We start from the raw sequence: 19701 nt of genomic DNA on the forward strand, positions 1-19701 counted from the left end.
GGGGAGGGGCGCAAAACTCAGATTTTTGCACTGGGCTCCATTTTCCCTAGCTACGTCTCTGCCCGGAGGGGAGGGCAGAAGGGACTGCCAGCTGTGAATCTGCCATCCCTTGCCCAGAGAGCTGCTTTTATAAGCACTGAGGCCGGGGATGGGGCTTGGGGAGGCATGGCCATGCCCCCAGGGGCAGGTGGGGGCGTGACCCTGCCCCGAACCCCCCCCATAAAACATCTATACCTACGTCACTGGATTGGGTCAGGAGGTCTAATTTTATCAGTCCCCAAATGAGAAGAAATGGGGGTCCAGAAAGTATATTTGAGACAGCTAATGGAGACATTTAAATTTTAAACATCTCCACTGAAGCCTATGGGGAATTTCTGGGAGGCTCTGAAGAGGCTATTTTTTAAGGTAGAGGCACCAGCTGCTAGTGACACTTCTTACTGGTGCCTCTACCTTAAAAAATAGCCTCTTCAATCTTAACCAAACTCATGAGTTTGGTTAAGATTGGGTCATAAGGTCCAATTTTATGGGGCCCTATTTCTCCTCCACTGGAAACAGTGGAGAATGGTTTGGGTCACTCTGTTTGGGAACTCATAAAACTAGACCCCCTGACCCAAACTTTACCAAAACCTGGTGGTTTTCAAAGGACAATGACCTGCAGCTATGCTGCAAATTTGGTGCCTCTGCCTTTAAAAACCATCCCTGCACGAGCCTCACAAAGATTCCCCATAGACTATGATGGTCCCAAAATAAATAAATAAATCTGAAAACACCAAACCATTATGGGGATTTGCCTTTTTTCAGAAATACAAAAAAAAAGGGTTTAATATACCCAAATCTGAAAAATGCCAGTTTTTTGCTGCACATCCCTACTACTATCTATGGTACCTGTAGTACCGTTTCAGTGGTGACCCCTAATTCTAGTTCCGCTTGTTTGGGTAGCAAATACCAATCAGAGAACAAGGCTGAAACCATCTCCAGAAAAGTTATGGGGGAATAAGCAAAACTGAACACAGGGAAAAATATAGAGATCAAATAGAAAATGGAGTTGCAAAGAGAAGAAATATTAGAGGCCAGTTGCTTGCTAAGGAAAAATAAAATTTCAGGAGAACACAGATAGAAAATTAAGACCCACCAAGGTTATTAGCAAATACAGAAGCTAAAGGAAGAAAACAAACATTTTCTGCACCCCTGACAATTTTCACATGTTTTTTTCACACCTGTTTTGTCTTACTATTCATGAAAAAGCTGGGTTGCCTTGACAACCTCGAGGTTACCAGAACTGTGTAGTCACAAAGATACAGAGGTCTTTCATAAAGTACTGCAAACACCAGTATTTCAAGTATGTTGAGTGTCGACATATTTCCCAGTACTACTGAATAGAGTCTTTCATAATTTTTGTCCTTCCCTGGCTTTTTTCTCTTGTGTAAGTGGAAAGCATATCTTTTTTCCTAGTCAAAGTGGATAGAACAGTTTCTAATGATCATAACTGTTATTTATTATCATTTAAATTGCACAAACTTCTAAAAAATAACAAGTTTTTCTAAAACGTTTCATGGGAAGTTCGGAGTCATGCCAACGCTTGAAATTTTCTCCCTATAGGGATAAACTTAGTTAATTTCTCATGCCATCCTTGCTCTATTTTACTAACCAATTGTATAAATTTGTATTATAACCATTTGAAATTCCTTTCCTCCACTTTTGCTAAGCAAAAGACATCTAACACCATTGCAGAGGATATTAGTTCTAGGTCCCATCTTGACATTTACGTTTTGCAGACAGATTGCCCTACCAGAATACAATCCAGATGATCTTTTGCTACAAAATTCCCAAATGAAGAACAGTGTTTGATATCCTCCATAGTATATCATGCTGTCATTGCTGTGCTAATTCCCAACTGAGAGGCCCCAAAGACCAAGAAAAAGAAAGCTGCTTCCTTTAGAACCAGGGAATGGGTAGACGACTTTAGCATACTTGAGCTGCAAGTGGAGACATAGATTATGCATCTTCCAAAGTTTGGGCTGGGGGAGAAATATATGAACATTATGGTAGAAATGCAAAAACAGGAAGTATGAGTGAATGAAATGCCCCTTCCATTACTCTAACCTGGGTCTGGTCATAGAAACAGAATGAGAGGTGTACTAAGATGGCAGAATATACTACAGATAGGTTATAGCATTTTTAATGTTCCCCTGAGAGAGAAAAAAAACCCTTAATTTAAAACAAAAACAAAACTAGCACGTCAGAGAGAAATTATAGTCCAGTCCTTTTGCTGTGAGTTTTTGGTTTTAGGGCATTTTTCAAGTATGGGGGTATTTGAAAAATGTCATCTTATTTCCAAATGGACTCTTCCATCATCTCAACATTCTACCACTTTGTTTTGCTGCATATTTAGATTGAAGGATTATACAATAGTAAGTCATGGGACTGAATTTTTGAGAAGACTCACAACTACATCACCTTCCCCTCCCAGAAATAACAATATTAAAGCAGTGAGATACTTGAAAAAAGGCTGATATATGTGTCTTCAAGACAAGCTTCAAAGAGCCCCACCAGTTGTCCAGCTAATATATAAAACAAAATTGCAACACAAGTTGCTAACAAGAGAAAATAAACTGAGAATTGGTGGTTGGTAGTCACAGTGAATGGAATGAAATGGAACAACTCTACATCCAGATATCAAACTGAGGCATCACACAGCAAAAGCCAGAGCAAGTCAAGAAGGTTTCTACCCTAGTGCAGAACACAAGGTGTTCCCTTACTAGAATAGTAAGAAGAACCTGACCCTCCAAACTGAGGAGCCAATAGCAATCACTCTGCAGCACTGGTATTAGGAAAAAGAAGAGCCATTCAAGGGTCTTTTTCAAGATGTTGTAGATAACAGTGAATCCATTCACAAACATATAAGAGACTGAAACAAGAATATCAAGAAGCAGGTCAAAGGAAGTTTAGTGGCAACAGATCTCTACAGAACAGGAAAGGTTAGGGCCACCTAGAAAATACAGTGTAAAAACTGGTTTTCACCAGGTTTGCACAGACTGGGATAAAGATGGCTTGATAGGTAGAGAGAGGATGATGCATAAAATGTAACACGGAATAACACAGAAGACAGTGGATTAGCTGCAACTGAATTTCAATAAACAGCCTTCAATGACTTTTTCCAAAACAGTAAATTAAAACAATCTGGTCTCACAGCTATGAATGATAGTTATTTGTTCTGAACATGACAAAAGGGAAGCAGTGAGAAGGACAGATGTCAAGGCAGATGGACAAGCAGGTTGAGAGGGAGCAGGAACTGTAGCAATGTAGATGATGAGGTAGGGAGGAAGGAGTGGAGTGGAGTGATGTAGTGGTGGCAATGCAGGTGAGCATGTGGAACAGGAAGGTGCCACTATGCTGCCTCCCAGGAGATAGTGAAAAGATAGGCAAGCTGGGAGTGAGGGTGGCTAAGGGAAGGGTCAGCAGTGGCACTGGGTGGTCTGTCCGGCAAATTACTTTCCCAGCATGGAAGTGGGACGATGGCTCCCCTCCCCATGAGTCACACAGGTCCACATTTATTGCATCTGCTTCTCCATAGCACTAGATGTGGATTTCCACAGATTAGGGCTATGAAGATACAAGGCAGATCTTTCTACAAAGCTGAGAAAAGCCTTTCACTTTCAGAAAAATCATAAATCTTAATTAAAGAAAATAAAGACACTTGAAAAGGGTTGAAATTCTATCAATTTGAATATCCACATTATTATAGCATATTGTAACTTATTGGTTGGGTCATCTAGGAGGAGGGAGCTAATACAAAATCAATCCCAACTCACCCCACTAAATCTCATAATAATAAGCAAAACCAGTATATTGAGCAGGTAGAGAAGGATAGGGAGGCCAGCCATGATGAAACTGCTGCTGTCTTAAGCATAGTCCTGGTGGGGTGTCAGTGTCAGTGTCAGTGAAAAATAACCCTCTTGTACTCGCAGGGCTGTTCAACAGTCTCCATTCCTGTTGCTTACCCCTACTTCTAAGTATCATCTGAAGCAGCCTGTCTTGTAGAAGACTGGGCAAAAGACTGGGCAGAAGATGAGGAAAGGGGAAATTTATGTTTTTACAGTACAGGTCTGGGGGTAAAGTGGAGATAACTGGGGAAGACAATGACAAACCATCCTGTAAAACATAGTCTGCCTGGGAAACATTGTGATATGCTTTCACCTCATGGATCAGTGCTTTCACTGTGCTTGCACAAGGGACTACCTTCACCTTTACAAGTCTGGTGGGAACTAATGACTGTGCTGCTTCTATATGTGAAACAGCTCCTAGCTCTTGGGAGTTTCTGAACAAATCAGGAGACAGCAGCACACTGGGCACACAGGATGTGACAATACACATTCCAATATCATCATGTTACAGATGTCCATTTCTTCTGCTTCCTTTGTATGGATTACTCTGGATATTCGATGTCATTTGTTTCCCTCTATATCATTTCTGCCCTTCCACAAAATAATTTGCTTCCTCCACAAGGAAGAATCAGAAAGATGATTTTAGAGTGTCAAAACGACAGTTGTGTGTTAGCTTCAGCATAGTCCCCTTTTACTGAGCTCCCTCCCTATGCTGTCTGCCATTACCAATAAATCAACTATTATTATGGTTATATAATAATTAAATGATTAGAAATAACTGAAGGAAAGGACAGAACAGGGATAGCAAAGGGTCCAAATGCTGAAACTGAAGACGAACAGATCAGTTGCCACCAAGATAAGAGCTGCACAGATTCAAAAACCTTTTAAGCAGCTGACAACCGAGACCTCTTGATGAGACAACACAGTGGGTTCATTTAGTACACTACACAAACAGACTTGTCTTCCATCACAACAGTTTTCCCCAGTTTTATCTCAATTCCAATCCTAACCAAACAATTGATTCTCTTCATCTTCAGCTGAAATGCAATCTTGAGGCAAAAGGTTGTCCCAGATTTTGTAGCAAAAGAGATTTAACTGAAGAGTAAAGGAAGAGAAGGGTTATAGTATCAAAATGGTGACTTTGCTGAAATCACTGCTTCCTGATGAAGAGCTGTTCAAGAAACAAATATTGCCATTTTTATTATTTATCTAGGTTCTCAGGATCAATCAGCTGAATAAAGATCAGAGGAGTCACTGAAGTAGTCTCACATTTTCACAACTATGTCTTTAAACCTATGCCTGACGATGAGTGTATCAATTCCAAGATATGAGAACTGCTGGCCAGACAACATTCCCATTTCCAGATGTGAAACTGAGCTACCACGGGGAGAGGCAACATAGATGAGCACTGTGGCATGGCAGAAAATGGAAATTTAATTCTTCCCATCTACAATGTGCCATTTCCCCACTTGAGAGCCAAACTGGCACATGTTGGGTCAGGATTCCATGACCTGTTTTAAAGGCAGAAATGATATCAGGAAATTAACACTCACACTTACTGTGATGTCAATACCTGGCCCTCTTTCTTGCCTTTAGTTAGTAAATATGAAAAAGCAGCAGATTTTCAAAAATTTTTGCAAGCAAATCTCATGTACCTATCAACAATACCAGACAAATAAACTGCTATAGATTCTAGTATTTAAACTTTTCAAAAACTACGTATTCCAAAGGATCCAAAAATCCTGTGGCATTCATTTTGGATTTTTTTACAAGTACTATCTAAACCAGAAATTAGTCAAGGTATCCAGATAGCTATCATTTTCATATTGGATGGTTGCATTCTGTGCCTAGGAACTATGAATTTCTGAATGTGTAGGACTGGTCCTGACAATAGTCAAAAACAGATCAAAGGAGAATCAAGTATTTTTGGCCAGATGTGTGTTCAAACAAATGCTTCAATCTTATTTGCTTCAAAACAAGGGTTCTGTTCAGACATTACTTGAAACCATTGGTTAATTAAAAGAACTATGGCTAATGTGACTGTCCAAATGCATGTCCCTTTGCTAGCTATAAGTAATGAAGATACATCAGACCAGGATCTGATGATATGGCTACTCAACCACAGTTAGTCTTAACAATTGTTTCACATGGATATATAAAGGCAGATTTTGTGGTTCGTTCCTTGATGCCACCTGCTGCATAATGCATACTAGGATACCACCCAGGTTCTGCTAGGTGTGGAGGAGGTGTCCCAGAGATTGTTGAGCCCATCAAGATTTGAATGTTTATGAGAATGTTTATGAGCTGAATCTTGGTTTCACAAACTAACCATGGCTTGTATTACGTCTGAAAAGCCTCAGAGGAAGACAGAACCTTATTGTTTTAAAGCAACATGGATGAATTGAGGAAGTCTTTGGTCAAATTCTCTAATGCCCTTTCCAAACACAATAATGTTTTTTTCAAAGACAAAAACTTGTTATTGTCACAGATCTGATTGTGCTCCCATACAAATTTTTAAAAGACAGACATGATACAACGCAAATTACATTACGTTTTAAGACAACGAAAAGGGTAGTGATTAAGTGTTTACATACCTAAGCCTTCAGATTCAAACAGACAAGTATCATCCACTCCTACATCTCTGCACCACGATAAGAAATTTGCTGTGTTGTCCCGTGCAAAAAATGATCCAGAAGGTGCATTGGCTTTGCATGGAATTTTCCTCACTGGCATTATCTATAAGATAAATACAAAATCTTTAACCTTGTAAACATTGTAGAAAAATGCTTAATTAGGTGGACAGTAAGGTACTGTTACTGCCTGCTATTATACACACATATAAAGTGGTGTTATACCATTGATCCATGTAACATTGAGAAGAGAGAAGAAGAAGAGTTTGGATTTATATTCCCCTTTCTCTCCTGCAGGAGACTCAAAGTGGCTTACAATCTCCTTGCCCTTCCCCCCTCACAACAAACACCCTGTGAGGTAGATGGGGCTGAGAGAGCTACAAGAAGCTGTGACTAGCCCAAGGTCACCCAGCTGGCGTGTGTGGGAGTGTACAGGCTAATCTGAATTCTCCAGATAAGCTTCCACAGCTCAGGCAACAGAGCTGGGAATCAAACCCGGTTCCTCCAGATTAGATACATGAGCTCTTAACCTCCTACGCCTCTGCTGCATTGAGATGTCTACTTCAGCTGGTTGAAACTTTCTAAGGTCTTAGGCACAAGTCTTTCCTGGACCTGCTGCATCAAATCCTTTTATGGGACTAACAGGGACTAAACCTCAGATCTTCCTCATGAGCCACAAAAGCTATATCATCAAATATGCCCCCTACAAGTATAACTGTTCCTAAAATCACTTTGAAAACAGAACATTCCTTCTCCAACCAGCTCAGACTTGAAGATGAAAGCAACAAACAAACTGTTGTGTCTTACAATAAATTCTCCAGGTCTTGTAATCCAACTTTATTCAAGCTCAGCCAAGCACTCTAAAAACACTCTAATAGCTGTATGCACTCCCCTTCCTTACACATCCTTAAATACTAGTCTCTTAAAGAGACATACACACTATACCACACAAACATAATGAGGAAAGAAGAGGATAATGACAGGAACATGACTATGCAAGTAACCTCATTGTTATACTACTCACCACTTTACAGGGGTGGAGAGAAGTTGTGTTCAGTTACTTTTGCATGGTAGAACAACAGAGCTGGATGGTGCATTTGAAATATTTGATTATTTTACAATTATATAAGTAGTGTATAAGTGGATACAAAGAGGAACCCCTGCAATGCAGTAGATACATTATTCCATATCAGACTCCCAGAGAGATGCTATATCCCAAAGTGTTTTGCTTTCAGACATCTCTGAAGTTCCTAGGCATACATATTTGTTTATTTATTTATTTAATGTTATTTGTATGCCTTTCTCACTGAGTCTCAAGGAAGTTTACAATAAATGCAATCAAAAGGATGGGACATCCAACAAGCAATATAATAGGATTCATAATCTGAAACCAAGTACAAGCATCACTTATAAGTAATTGTGTTTACTTACATGGTTTAACCCACCTTGAGTCTCAGTGAGAAAGCGGGACTATAAATAATGTAACTAATTAATTAACACACATTAAACAATGCAGAAATTACACAGCAGGCAAATACACATAACACGTGCATGTAATAAGTGATAGTGTCTACAAAGGGCTACAGGGCAAAGCACATAAATCCCAGGCGAGGGTCAGAGACAGGGTATACAGGAGACTTTATCCTAAAAGTAGAAGGGTTTGACCTAAAATGGGGGAGCTGGAGTACAGAGTTTTGAAGGAAGACATTGATATAGTAGGCATCACAGAGACATGGTGGAATGAGATTGCAGAGAGAGATTGCAGGGAGATTGCAGAGAAGCTGAATGAATTCTTTGCATCTGTCTTCACCCAAGAGGAGGTGAGGAAAATTCCTGCACCTGAACCAAGCTTCTTAGGAGGCAAATCTGAGGAACTAGCGAAGATAGTGGTAGACAAGGAAGAAGTTCTGGCAGCCATTGATAAACTAAATGCTACCAAATCCCCTGGCCCAGATTGCATTCACCCAAGAGTTCTTAAAGAGCTCAAGCATGAAATCACTGATCTTCTCACTTTAATATGCAACTTATCCCTGAAATCAGGCTCCATCCCTGAAGACTGGAAGATGGCCAATGTCACACCAATCTTTAAGAAAGGGTCTAGGGGGAAACCAGGAAATTACAGGCCAGTCAGTTTGACATCTGTTCCTGGTAAATTAGTCGAATCTATCATTAAAAAATTATAAAACATGTAGAAAAGCAAGACCTGCTGAGGAAGAGTCAGCATGGCTTTTGCAGAGGCAAGTCCTGTCTTACAAACTTACTAGAGTTCTTTGAGGGTGTAAACAGGCATGTGGATAAGGGGAAACCAGTGGACATTGTCTACTTGGATTTCCAAAAGGCTTTTGACAAAGTTCCTCACCAGAGACTATTGAGAAAACTCAGCAATCAAGGAATAAGAGGGGATGGATTAAATACTGGTTGAGAAACAGGAAGCAAAGAGTGGGTGTAAATGGGAAGTTCTCACAATGGAGAGATGTAGGGAGTGGTGTCCCCCAAGGATCCGTTTTGCTACCAGTGCTGTTTAACCTATCCATAAATGACCTGGAAGTAGGGGAGGGTAGGGGTGGGTAGCGTGGTGGCCAAGTTTGCAGATGATACCAATTTATGTAGGGTGGTAAGAACAGGAAAAGATTGTGAAGAGCTCCAAGCAGACCTTTATAAATTAGATGAGTGGGCTAAGCAATGGCAAATGCAGTTCAATGTAGCAAAATGTAAAGTGATGCACATGGAGCAAAAAATCCAAACTTCACATACACGCTACATGGATCAGTGCTATCAGTCACAGACCAGGAAAGGGATTTGGGTGTCTTAGTTGATAGTTCCATGGGAATGCATGGCAGCTGTGAAAAAGGCAAACTCTATGCTTGGGATGATTAGGAAAGGAATCTATATGCATAAAAAGCTAACAGTGACTTTGTTTAGTCACTCCCTAATGCCGAAACAGCTGGATGGATCGCCCCCAAATTTTCACATGACATTCCTCCCTGTTGCAGGCAGGTAATGGGACCTTCAAATCGCCAAAAGTCCATACCTGAGCCAGGTAAAACATATTTTTCCTGGTGCACCAGGCCATGAAGCTGTTTGTGTTTAACTGTCACCCTTAGAATGTTCGTGCAGCCTGCCTGACTGTGGCCTGAGGGCTTGGTATGAGGGCTTAGGATGTTTGTGCAGATGGGCAGAGATGAGCAGTGAAAACAGTACATAGGTAACACTGTTAGGTAATACGACTGGAAGTGAAACACATACACACTTTGCCATGTGAGACACCAGGTGCCCCCCCCCCCACATGCAGGTAGCTTTCAATCTCTGTGCCTCGCCCACTGCTACCACACAACACACATACTTTCATACACATCCAGCTCATCCTCACACACCTCACTCTGCCCTCCCTCACATCCAACCACCACTTAACCACTTCCTCACCCATATTCGCCACAGCTCTCTTTTACTAAAAGGGAGCTGGAGTTTGCCTTTTTCTTCTAAGAAAATCAGTGGGGTGGGGGCAAACCAACACTACTGGCTCCGCTTATCGAAGAGATAGAAAAAATGCAGAGAAGGGCAATGAGGATGATTGAGGGATTGGAGCACCTTCTTTATGAGGGGAGGCTGCAATGTTTGGGACTCTTTAGTTTGGAAAGGAGACATCTGAGGGGGGATATGATTGAAGTTTATAAAATTATGCATGGGGTAGAAAATGTTGACAGAGAGAAATTTTTCTCTCTCACAATACTAGAACCAGGGGGCATACATTGAAATTGCTGGGGGGAAGAATTAGGACAAATAAAAGGAAACACTTCTTCACGCAACGCGTGATTGGTGTTTGGAATATGCTGCCACAGGAGGTGGTGATGGCCACTAACCTGGATAGCTTTAAAAGGGGCTTGGACAGATTTATGGAGGAGAAGTCAGTCTATGGCTACCAATCTTGATCCTCCTTGATCTGAGGTTGTAAATGCCTCAGCAGACCAGGTGCTCAGGAGCAATAGCAGCAGAAGGCCATTGCTTTCACATTCTGCATGTGAGCTCCCAAAGGCACCTGGTGGGCCACTGCGAGTAGCAGAGTGCTGGACTAGATGGATTCTGGTCTGATCCAGCAGGCTCGTTCTTATGTTCTTAACTTTGGGAGTGTCACCTTCTCTGATAGTCACTCCAGCTATCACCAGTCCTCCTCCGGGGCTGATTCTCTGCCCAAACTATTCACTCAACTGATTTTGTAGCAATGTGAGGAACTCACCTACGGGATACTGCTTACTTGCAGCTGCCATATGAGGAGGCAAGTGCCGTAGCTTATAACTGTTCTCACTACTGTTGGTGAGATTCAGTCCAAACCCCTCTAGAGCTACAGAAGAGAGTATACTTGCTTGAGGTGACAAAATTCATTTAACTGGCCCTGACCATTTCCTGTCACTCACTCCCAACGACAAAATGTTCAAATACTAACAGTCAGTAGCTGTAACACCATGTACAAAATTGTAACAAGTTAAACCCACTTTAAATTTTAAAGTAGATTGATTAGGTCTTCAACTCCAAAGGTCTTCAACTCATGAACTCTTTTATGAATTATCATGTCACCACAACTCCTTATACCGTGTTTCTCCAAAAATAAGACAGTGTCTTATATTAATTTTTGCTCCCAAAGATGCACTATATCTTATTTTCAGGGGATGTCTTATTTTTCCATTCCACAGCTGCATGCTCTGGTGTTCTGTTCGACAGGCATGCTTCCAAACAAAAACTTTGCTACGTCTTCCTTTTGGGGTTGTTTTATATTTAGCACTTCAGCAAAACCTCTACTACGTCTTATTCTCAGGGGATTTCTTATTTTCGGAGAAACAGGGTAGTCCTCCAAGTTTGCTTGTGAATGGTTACAGATTTTTTAAGGGATTAGGGATTACAAGACATTTTTTAGTTTTACTCCAAAAACCAAGTTAGTGGCCAAATTCTTCAGTTTTTGTGTGACACTGATTTCTAAGGTAAAAGAACAAAGATCTGCCAGATCTTTGATAAGGAGGGTGGGGTGGGGTGATGCTGTAAATATTCAAAGTCTCCTTTTCCCTGAACGACTCTGACCAAAAATAAATGGTTATAATGTGCAGCTTGGCTATTAAAGTGATTTATGGAGTATCTGCTTCTGTTCTGGAGCTGGTTATTACATTCAAGATTCTGTATAAGTCAAGCACTGGGAAAGCACAAATGATGTCTGCAAAAACCTCCACCTCCGTGTCCAGACAGACATTGCTTATGGGAAAAATACTCAAAAGAAGCCATAAATAATATTTGGATGTATCACAACACACTGAAGAGAGAAACTCTACAAACAACATGGGATTGAACAGGTTTCAGCTGACTCCCTTATACTAGCAAACTAATTACAGCTGATGTACTATTCCAGCTGGAAAAAAACCAAATATGTAGCAATTGCAATAGTTTGAAGAATATGCATGGTGTAGCTATAGCTAGCTAGCTAGCTAATAGAATATTACAAGCAGGGGACTTGCAAGCACCTGCAGGGGAGCATCTCATTTCCCCTTTATTCACTATTTCCTCTATTCCTCTGCCTTCTTTTTTCCATCAAATCACAGATGACCTATGAAAAACCGATAGGGTTTTCAAGGCAAGAGACTTTCAGAGGTGCTCTGCCATTGCCTGCCGCTTGGTAACACCATTTGTATTCATTGGATGTCTCTTAAAAGTGTGTGATTGATCCAAGGTCATCCAGCAAGTTCCCATGGAATAATGGGGATTTGAACCTGGGTTTTCCCCAGTTCCTAGTTCAATACTTTAACCACTACACCATGCTGACGCTTTCCTTCTGTGGCAGTCCCAATATTCTCTCCAGTTTTTCTTCTTTTCTCTCCTTCCATCCCAATCAAACAATAAAACTTTACTGCCCCCCTCCTTGTTTTCAGCTTTGCCTCCTTTCACTTCCCCAGGAGCCTCTACACAGGAAAACTATGGCCCAGCAACTCAGTGCAGAATCAACAAACAACCCTCTTTCTCCTGTATCTTTCTCTGAACACACTTTCTTCTTTATCTGCTCCAAGCAACTCCGATATCTTTATGTTTCCCTTCTCTCAGCACCCACCCACCCACCCACTGACCGACCGACCGACCGACCAACCTATCTACCTTATATTTGCTCCCCCATCTGCAGATACCTTTATTGTTAGTGGACTGCAAATGGAGTTTTATTGTTCACTTCATTTATTTCCCACCATTCTTCATAATGAGAATCCAAAGCAGCTTTTTCCTCTCCTCCATTTATAACTAGGCCGCATTTACCTAGTAAGCTTCCACAGTAGGGGGCGGGGGCGGGAGATTCAATCTGGCTCTTCCAGATTGTAGTCTGAAACTTTAACCACTAAACCACACTGGCTTTTATGGGATGGTGGCTATTTTTGACCAATAGCAAGCAGGCAAATATGGCTTAGACATGCAAATCGCACTGCATCAGGACACCTGGTAGTTGCTAGTGGACCTAGTCCCATAAAGACTAAAACAGCCCTGGAAAGGATCTTGCCTCATTCTTCCATTTTTACTGACAGAAACCAAGGGTGAAAGATTGGCAGTTCTGTTACGGATGCCTGGCAACAGCCACTGAGTGCATTTACTTCTTAAAGTTACATGTGATGCTTTTATAATTTGTGGGGGTTAACCCCTATGTATTTTTGTTTAAATTTCAGATTTTTTTGCAAGCATGGGATTTTTCTCAGTGTTATTGAAAAATCTGTCTTGTCTATTCATGACTCCAAATCTGCATTTAAGTATCCATGGATTCAACCTTGTTGAAAATTAGGTATATTGATGAAGCAAAGCAAATTACAGTCAGGCCACATTATTAACAAATCACACAGTGAACCACTGCTTATATACTAGAATATCATGTAGCACTGAGCCTTCACCCTTACAGCTCATGCCTCTCATCATGCCTCTCTTTCTTCATGCCTCTCTACCAAACTTTCCTGGTGGCAGTTTGCACCCAAACCACATGCCCCGAGCGAAGTAGCAAAGTAACAGAAAACAAGTGGTGTTCAAGTCTGAGGCCAAAGGACTTCTGCTTAACTGGAGTTTGTTATGATATCTGAATGCAGCATAGTTTTCCTCAACAATGCTTGAGTGTGCTAAAGGAAAGAAAAGGATGTTTTGTCTTGCATTTTGGTAGAGCTAGAACTTTACTCAGTACCTTAAAGGAAAGCAAGGTTAAACTTATGCTGAAAGTCTGCAGGGAAATATCTATGTTTTCTTCTCACCTAATAAATTTCCAACCACTTAAAAATAACTAAGAACTCCTCTTTTATTATTTTCAAATCTGTTAACTATAAGTTCTAACTCTGAAATATGAACACTGCCATTTAAGAAAGAGTTGATTCTCAAATGCTTTTTAAAAACAGATTTCTTTAAATGACTTGAATTTCTCCAAAGTGTTTTGGAACAGATCATCCTGACATAATTAAGTTTCCATATGGCAAAAGTGACTTTTGTTGATATTGTAGAGTATAGCCACAGTTACTTTAAAACAGCAGTGCACACAATTGCTCCTATCAAATATCACAAAAAAGTTCCCCAGTTGCACTCCTTTTACAATGCTGTCTTGTTGATGTGCATGCAGGAGGTTTAATGCAGGATGTGAAAGTGTGAGTGAAACAGATGATGTAAGCCTGGAAAAATGTGGTCAGGTTTGCTCTGTACCCCAAGAGGGACTGTGGTACTATGAAATCATATGGAAAAAGAAATATGTTCATATAATTTTTCCAAAAGAAGTTCCATATTTTTGTTTTAAAATGTTTGCTCTGGGGAGACTCAAAGCATATTTTAAAATCTCCTGAAATATGGAATTATCCTTTATTTCTCTACAAATTCCAATTAAGGCCTAAATCAGTATGAGTGTGTCTGTGAGTGTGTGTGTGGGAAGGGGGGGGTTCAGTCAAGCAACTGGAATGAAAATGACCCTTATGTGTTAGAATCACCTAGGTTATCAAAACAGAATTGTTAATCCCAATTTTTTTTTAAAAAAGCATTTGTATCTATTGTGCAACTTTTCTGAATATAAACAGTTCTAATTATCTCTCAGGGGTTTTTTTGTTACTTTAATTTTGCTTTCTTTGGCCCTTTCCCCACTTACCTTAAGCCTCGGGCTACTCTCCTAAAGTAGTGCAAGGTCCAGCTGCACTCCCCACTTCAGGGGTGGCGAGAACGCAGCCGCCCCGACGCTGCCTCTCTCGCGCCCCCTCAGCGTGCATAATTCCTGCCGCCTTTTCAAATGGCGCCTTTTGATGACCCCGTGCAGAGCGCGGGGTCGTGGGGAAGCCGGGGCGCGCGCCAGAAATTGCGCACGCTGTGAATTGCGCGCAGCAACCCTCCGACAAGGGTAAGTGGGGAAAGGGCCCTTGTTCTGGAAAAGTATCATTTTGTATTCTGCTAATTTCTTCTTTATACCAAGCCCTTTATGATCTTCACATTTGAATTTCACAGATTGAGCTGGGATGTGAGGGGGTTTTTTTGCCTCACCACCATCCCCATCAAATAATTGCTAAATAGCTTTGCAGCTACACAGTAACTGTGGCGTTTCAATTTCATTTCCTTCTGCCTTGCAAACCTTCTTTTCATCTACACAGTAGTGAAGCTGATTCTGCCATAGGATCAAGGATTACCTGCACATTTTCCCTTATATCTCCAAAAAGAAAAGGAATAAAGACTTTCTTTTTTAAAAAAATCCAAGTTGAGAAGTTAGAGAAGGGTCATTGCATATTTCTGAGGTGAATTGTCCCATCTGCCCCTTGCCATTCCAAGTCCGTTAGTAATTTTCACAAAATAACTTGACCTATACTACTGCTTCAAGTCAGAAGAAATGTGATTTTTTTAAAGAGAGCTGATGCTGTTTATAGTTGCCAAGAAGCTTTTTCAGAAGACTTGAAAGCTCTAATCTGTGCACAGAAGATAATTTTCAGTGAGTGGAATACAGCACAATATAGTCATCACTGCACATGGAACACATTTAATTTCCTGATCAAAATAAGTTGTGCACATTTTTATAGAACTACAGTGATAGAGTAAACCAAGCTTGTGCAATATTCCTAAGCAACCTTTCCAAAAGCCTGTCTAGAAGCCACAAGAATGTCTGACCTATTCCAAAAGACAGTTAAAAAAATAATTTCAGCTGTTGTATATTACTTGACTTGCAAATTATGCAGGGGACAAAAAGCCAGTATTTGATTAATTCTAAAGGAGCAGATTGAGACAATCATTCACTTTGATGATGCCAGGTTTCCAAACATATATTCAGGCATGTTGAAAGATGCACATACACATACATAAAATACCTTATTATGTGTTTACTGTGAAAAACAATGGAATTTCTGATAGCATCTGTCATGTACACAGGTGTCTTAATTCAATACATTCAATTGCTACAAGCCATAAATCCTCCAAACTAAACTAATGATTCTCTTGATTATATGATAGTCATTCATCCTTTTTTAAACAAGACAGTCCTCTCTTTTTTAGACATCTGCTCTATGTTCTGCCCCATGATCCCAATAGACACTTTGAATCTGGCTTTTCTACATATCTACCAACTTAATTTATTTAAAACTTTTATTAGTCACCTTTCTACCCTGCGGAATTTAAAGGAGCTTTCAATGTATTTTTTTTTTAAAAAAATAAAACTAAAAGCACCAAATTGTAAAATTTTAATTAGTACTGCCAATAAATAAAAACTAAATTAATCAAATGCAGTAATAAATAAAACAATCTTCAACTACCTCCTGAAGACTACCATTGAGGGAGCCAGGTCACTTCCCAGGGCACATTGTTCCATAATTGTGGCGCTACCACCAAAAAGGTCCTCTCTTGTGTGCCTAACAGATGAGCTTTCTTGACTGGAGGGACAGTCAGCAGACCCTCTCTCTGTGATCTAAATTTATAGACAGAAACATATGGGAGAAAATGGTCCTTTAAATACTCCAGCCCCAAGTCATGGAGAGCTTTAAAGAACAAACCAACACCTTGAATTGGGATCTGCAGAAGATTGGTAGCCAGGGTAATTGCTGTAGTATCAAGGTCACATACTCCTGGTAACTGGTCTCAACCAATACTCTTAGCAGCAGCAGTCTGCTCTAGATTCAGTTTCTGAACACTCTTCAAGTGTAGTCCCAAGGAGACCACATTGCAATAGACCACATTGCAATTGTCACACCACCCTCCCAGATTCCCACAAGTTTACCATCCAACAGATGACAACTAGGGTTAATCATTGATCGTATTTTACATAATTACAATATAAATCATAAAGGAGGAGGACTTTATGTACTCAGGAATGTTTCACCTGAGAAGCACAGACTGGGCAGCTATGTCAGCAGAGGAGAAAGATGGACCCAAAGATGCAGGGACTCAATTCTGACTCTTTTCCAATAGATATATTTCTACATCTTCATATATTTCTAGCATCAGTTATTTTCAACATAGTTGTACAGTAGTGGTTTTTATGTGAGGTAATTTTGTTCAACAAATCAAATTAATAGTGCTCTTTTCTCTTTACTCTGGAGGAGCATTATCATGACCAATCAAAACCTTCTGGGCTCACTGAATGTTTATATGCTGCTATAGTGGGGATCCAAGAAAAAAAGCTCTTCAGTGCAGGGCTTGCTCTCTCTGTCTCTGTGCTAGCAGATATTTCAGGCCATGACCTTAGTCCAAGAGCCCTTTGACTCTTCAGCTGGCACCACAGGTTCACATCCCAGGGTCACTCAGGCTTTAAAAATCTAACCTGGAGCGGAGCAGAGCGGAGGCTCAGCTGCCACATCTTGTGTCAGGTGCTTCCTCTTATAGATATAATGAATACAACAACAAATAACCCAAATCATGGAGTTTGATGTTAGCATTATCCCAGGGTAGTAAACAATAACATAGTATCATAACACATAAGCAATAACATAGTAACATAACACATAAGCATATAAATCAACATAAGCTTACAATGCTATCAAAATAACAATAGTGGCTAAAAATGATCATGTGTATACAACAGGGGGAGCACTCACAGGGACATGTGGGGTACATGCCAGAGGGTTACATGGGGGTGGAGAATTGCCCTCACACCCCTCCCCTTGGCCCCACCCAACCCAGCCAGGCCTGATGGAGGCCACGGCCAGGCACCCTTCAGCCCTGCCCTGCCAGGCCCTGAGGAGGCCGCAGCCAGGCATCCCTCAGCCTCATCTGTCTTGCCAGGCTGCCTGGGACCGCTGCTGGCTCAGGTAAGTGGGGCACAGGGGTTGCCCTGGATGCCATTCCCCCCAGCTACGCTTCTGGTATACAACAACTGCTGACTGCCTTACCAATGCTGTGCAATTATGCACTTCATACCAAGGACATGGACTCTGGGATCAGGACCTGAATTAAATCAAGATGCCAACTCTGCCTCTGGCAACACTATCACCAGACCTAACAACCAGCCAGACTATGGGCGTTTCCCCACTTGCCACGACCCCCCTATGCCACGCGCTGCTCTCAGCGCCCGTCATTTCTGGTGCACGCCTGGGCTTCCCCACGACCCCGCGCTGTTTGGAAGAGCGCCAGGAATGACGTGCGCTGAGGGGGCGCGACAGCGGCAGCGTAGGGGCGGCTGCGTTGTCTCCACCCCTGTAGTGGGGAGTGCCGGGGGACGCCGCGCTACTTGCCTACAGTAGCGCGCAGGTACTGGTAAGGGGAAAACGCCCTATCTCAGGATCATTCACTTGTTCATCTTCTAACATTATGTATGTCATCAAGTGTCAGCAATGCCCTTCTACTCTCAACATCAGACAAACTGGCCAGCCCCTTAGCAAAAGGATAATGGACATTTATCTGACAACCAAAATTGCAACACTTAAAAACTAGTGCGAAAACATTTTGATCTTCCATGATATTCCACTGCTAATCTAAGAGTGGATGTCCTCATACAGAGAAGCTTCGAGGGGAAATTACAATGTATGATTGCTGGACTGGACTTCATTCACAAATTCAGAACAACAGATTTCTCCCACCAGAGCTAAATAGGATTCTTATCTTACTACAGATGCTAATCTTCTGCCCCTAATTATTTATCCCTTGCTTTAATCAAGATTATTAAATTTTACATTGTACCTCTACATTTCGACTCATTAACATCACTCCTGTCTTCAGATTAGGATATAAAAGCTCATGGATTTATATTCTTACTTGTATTTGATGAAGGGAGCTTTGATTCTCAAAAGCTTATAACCCAAATAATATTGTTGGGCTCTAAGGTGCTTATGAACAGGAATCTAGCTGTTACCCATTCTGCTGTTTACCTGTTTTTAAAAAATCTGGCTAGATATATGCTTCTGTACAGGGAAGCAGGAGCAAATGAGCACTCCATAAAACAAACGTTGTCAGCACTAGAGGAGGCAAATGGTTGAACAGAGCTGGACTGTTCAAGAGTTTATTTATGCAATGAACTGGACAAGACTAAGCAAACAGGACAATGTTGCAACCATTCTGATTCTTTGTATTACTTGATTCTTGATGAATTGGTTGTCACCTCCCTTTGCCTGTGGGTCTGGCACTGGAACACAGTAAAAAGTAAGTAGAAGCTAATTCCTCCAATAATGCCATGAGAAACAGACAGACAGGGAGTTAGTCCTGTAGCTAGTAGAAAGCCTGATGAAAATTTCCAAAAATGGCAACTACACCTGTAAGGTAATAGAAAGGGAATATTCTCATGGCAATTGAACATAAAAAAGACCAGAGAACTGCCCCAAGCCGCTATGAATTTATTCAGCAAAGGAGTGAAAAATCTCCTGTTTCATTCTATAGAATTCAAACCCATACTGATTCACAGACTAAAGCCGTCAAAATTAAGACAAAAGGAAACATCTTTTATTCAACCCAAATGCTATTCTTTGTCAAACAAGAAAGTATTCTCAGTGAAGTGTAAACACATTTGGTACAAAGGTCTAGAATATGCTAGGCAGTTGCAGCAGGCCATTGTTTTCACCTGGTATGTCAAGACCTACAATTCACTTATGATAGATGAAATCACCACAACTGTTGTTGCTTTTGTTAGGATATTTTTAAACAAGCAGGATGAAAGAGAGGCTAGAGAGAGATACAGAAAAAAAAATAGTGGATTGCGTGTGGAATTAAAAGTGGTTCTTGTCCAAAAAGTTTGAAAGGCTAGTGCTTCTATT

The 19701-nt window shown here is 41.0% G+C and overlaps 1 protein-coding gene across 3 annotated transcripts in view; it reads right to left on the reverse strand.

The window, feature by feature from the left end:
- The window catches only part of GAS2 (growth arrest specific 2), a 161390-nt gene that overhangs the window by 73422 nt on the left and 68267 nt on the right, over window positions 1-19701 (reverse strand). For all 3 annotated transcript variants that reach the window (XM_048484414.1, XM_048484412.1, XM_048484413.1), the window contains one exon: window positions 6479-6620. In XM_048484414.1, coding sequence (XP_048340371.1) covers window positions 6479-6620 — 142 coding nt within the window. The remainder of the gene's footprint in view (window positions 1-6478; window positions 6621-19701) is intronic.

This window comes from Sphaerodactylus townsendi, linkage group LG02, assembly GCF_021028975.2.
Source record: "Sphaerodactylus townsendi isolate TG3544 linkage group LG02, MPM_Stown_v2.3, whole genome shotgun sequence".
NCBI classification, from domain to species: Eukaryota; Metazoa; Chordata; class Lepidosauria; order Squamata; family Sphaerodactylidae; genus Sphaerodactylus; species Sphaerodactylus townsendi.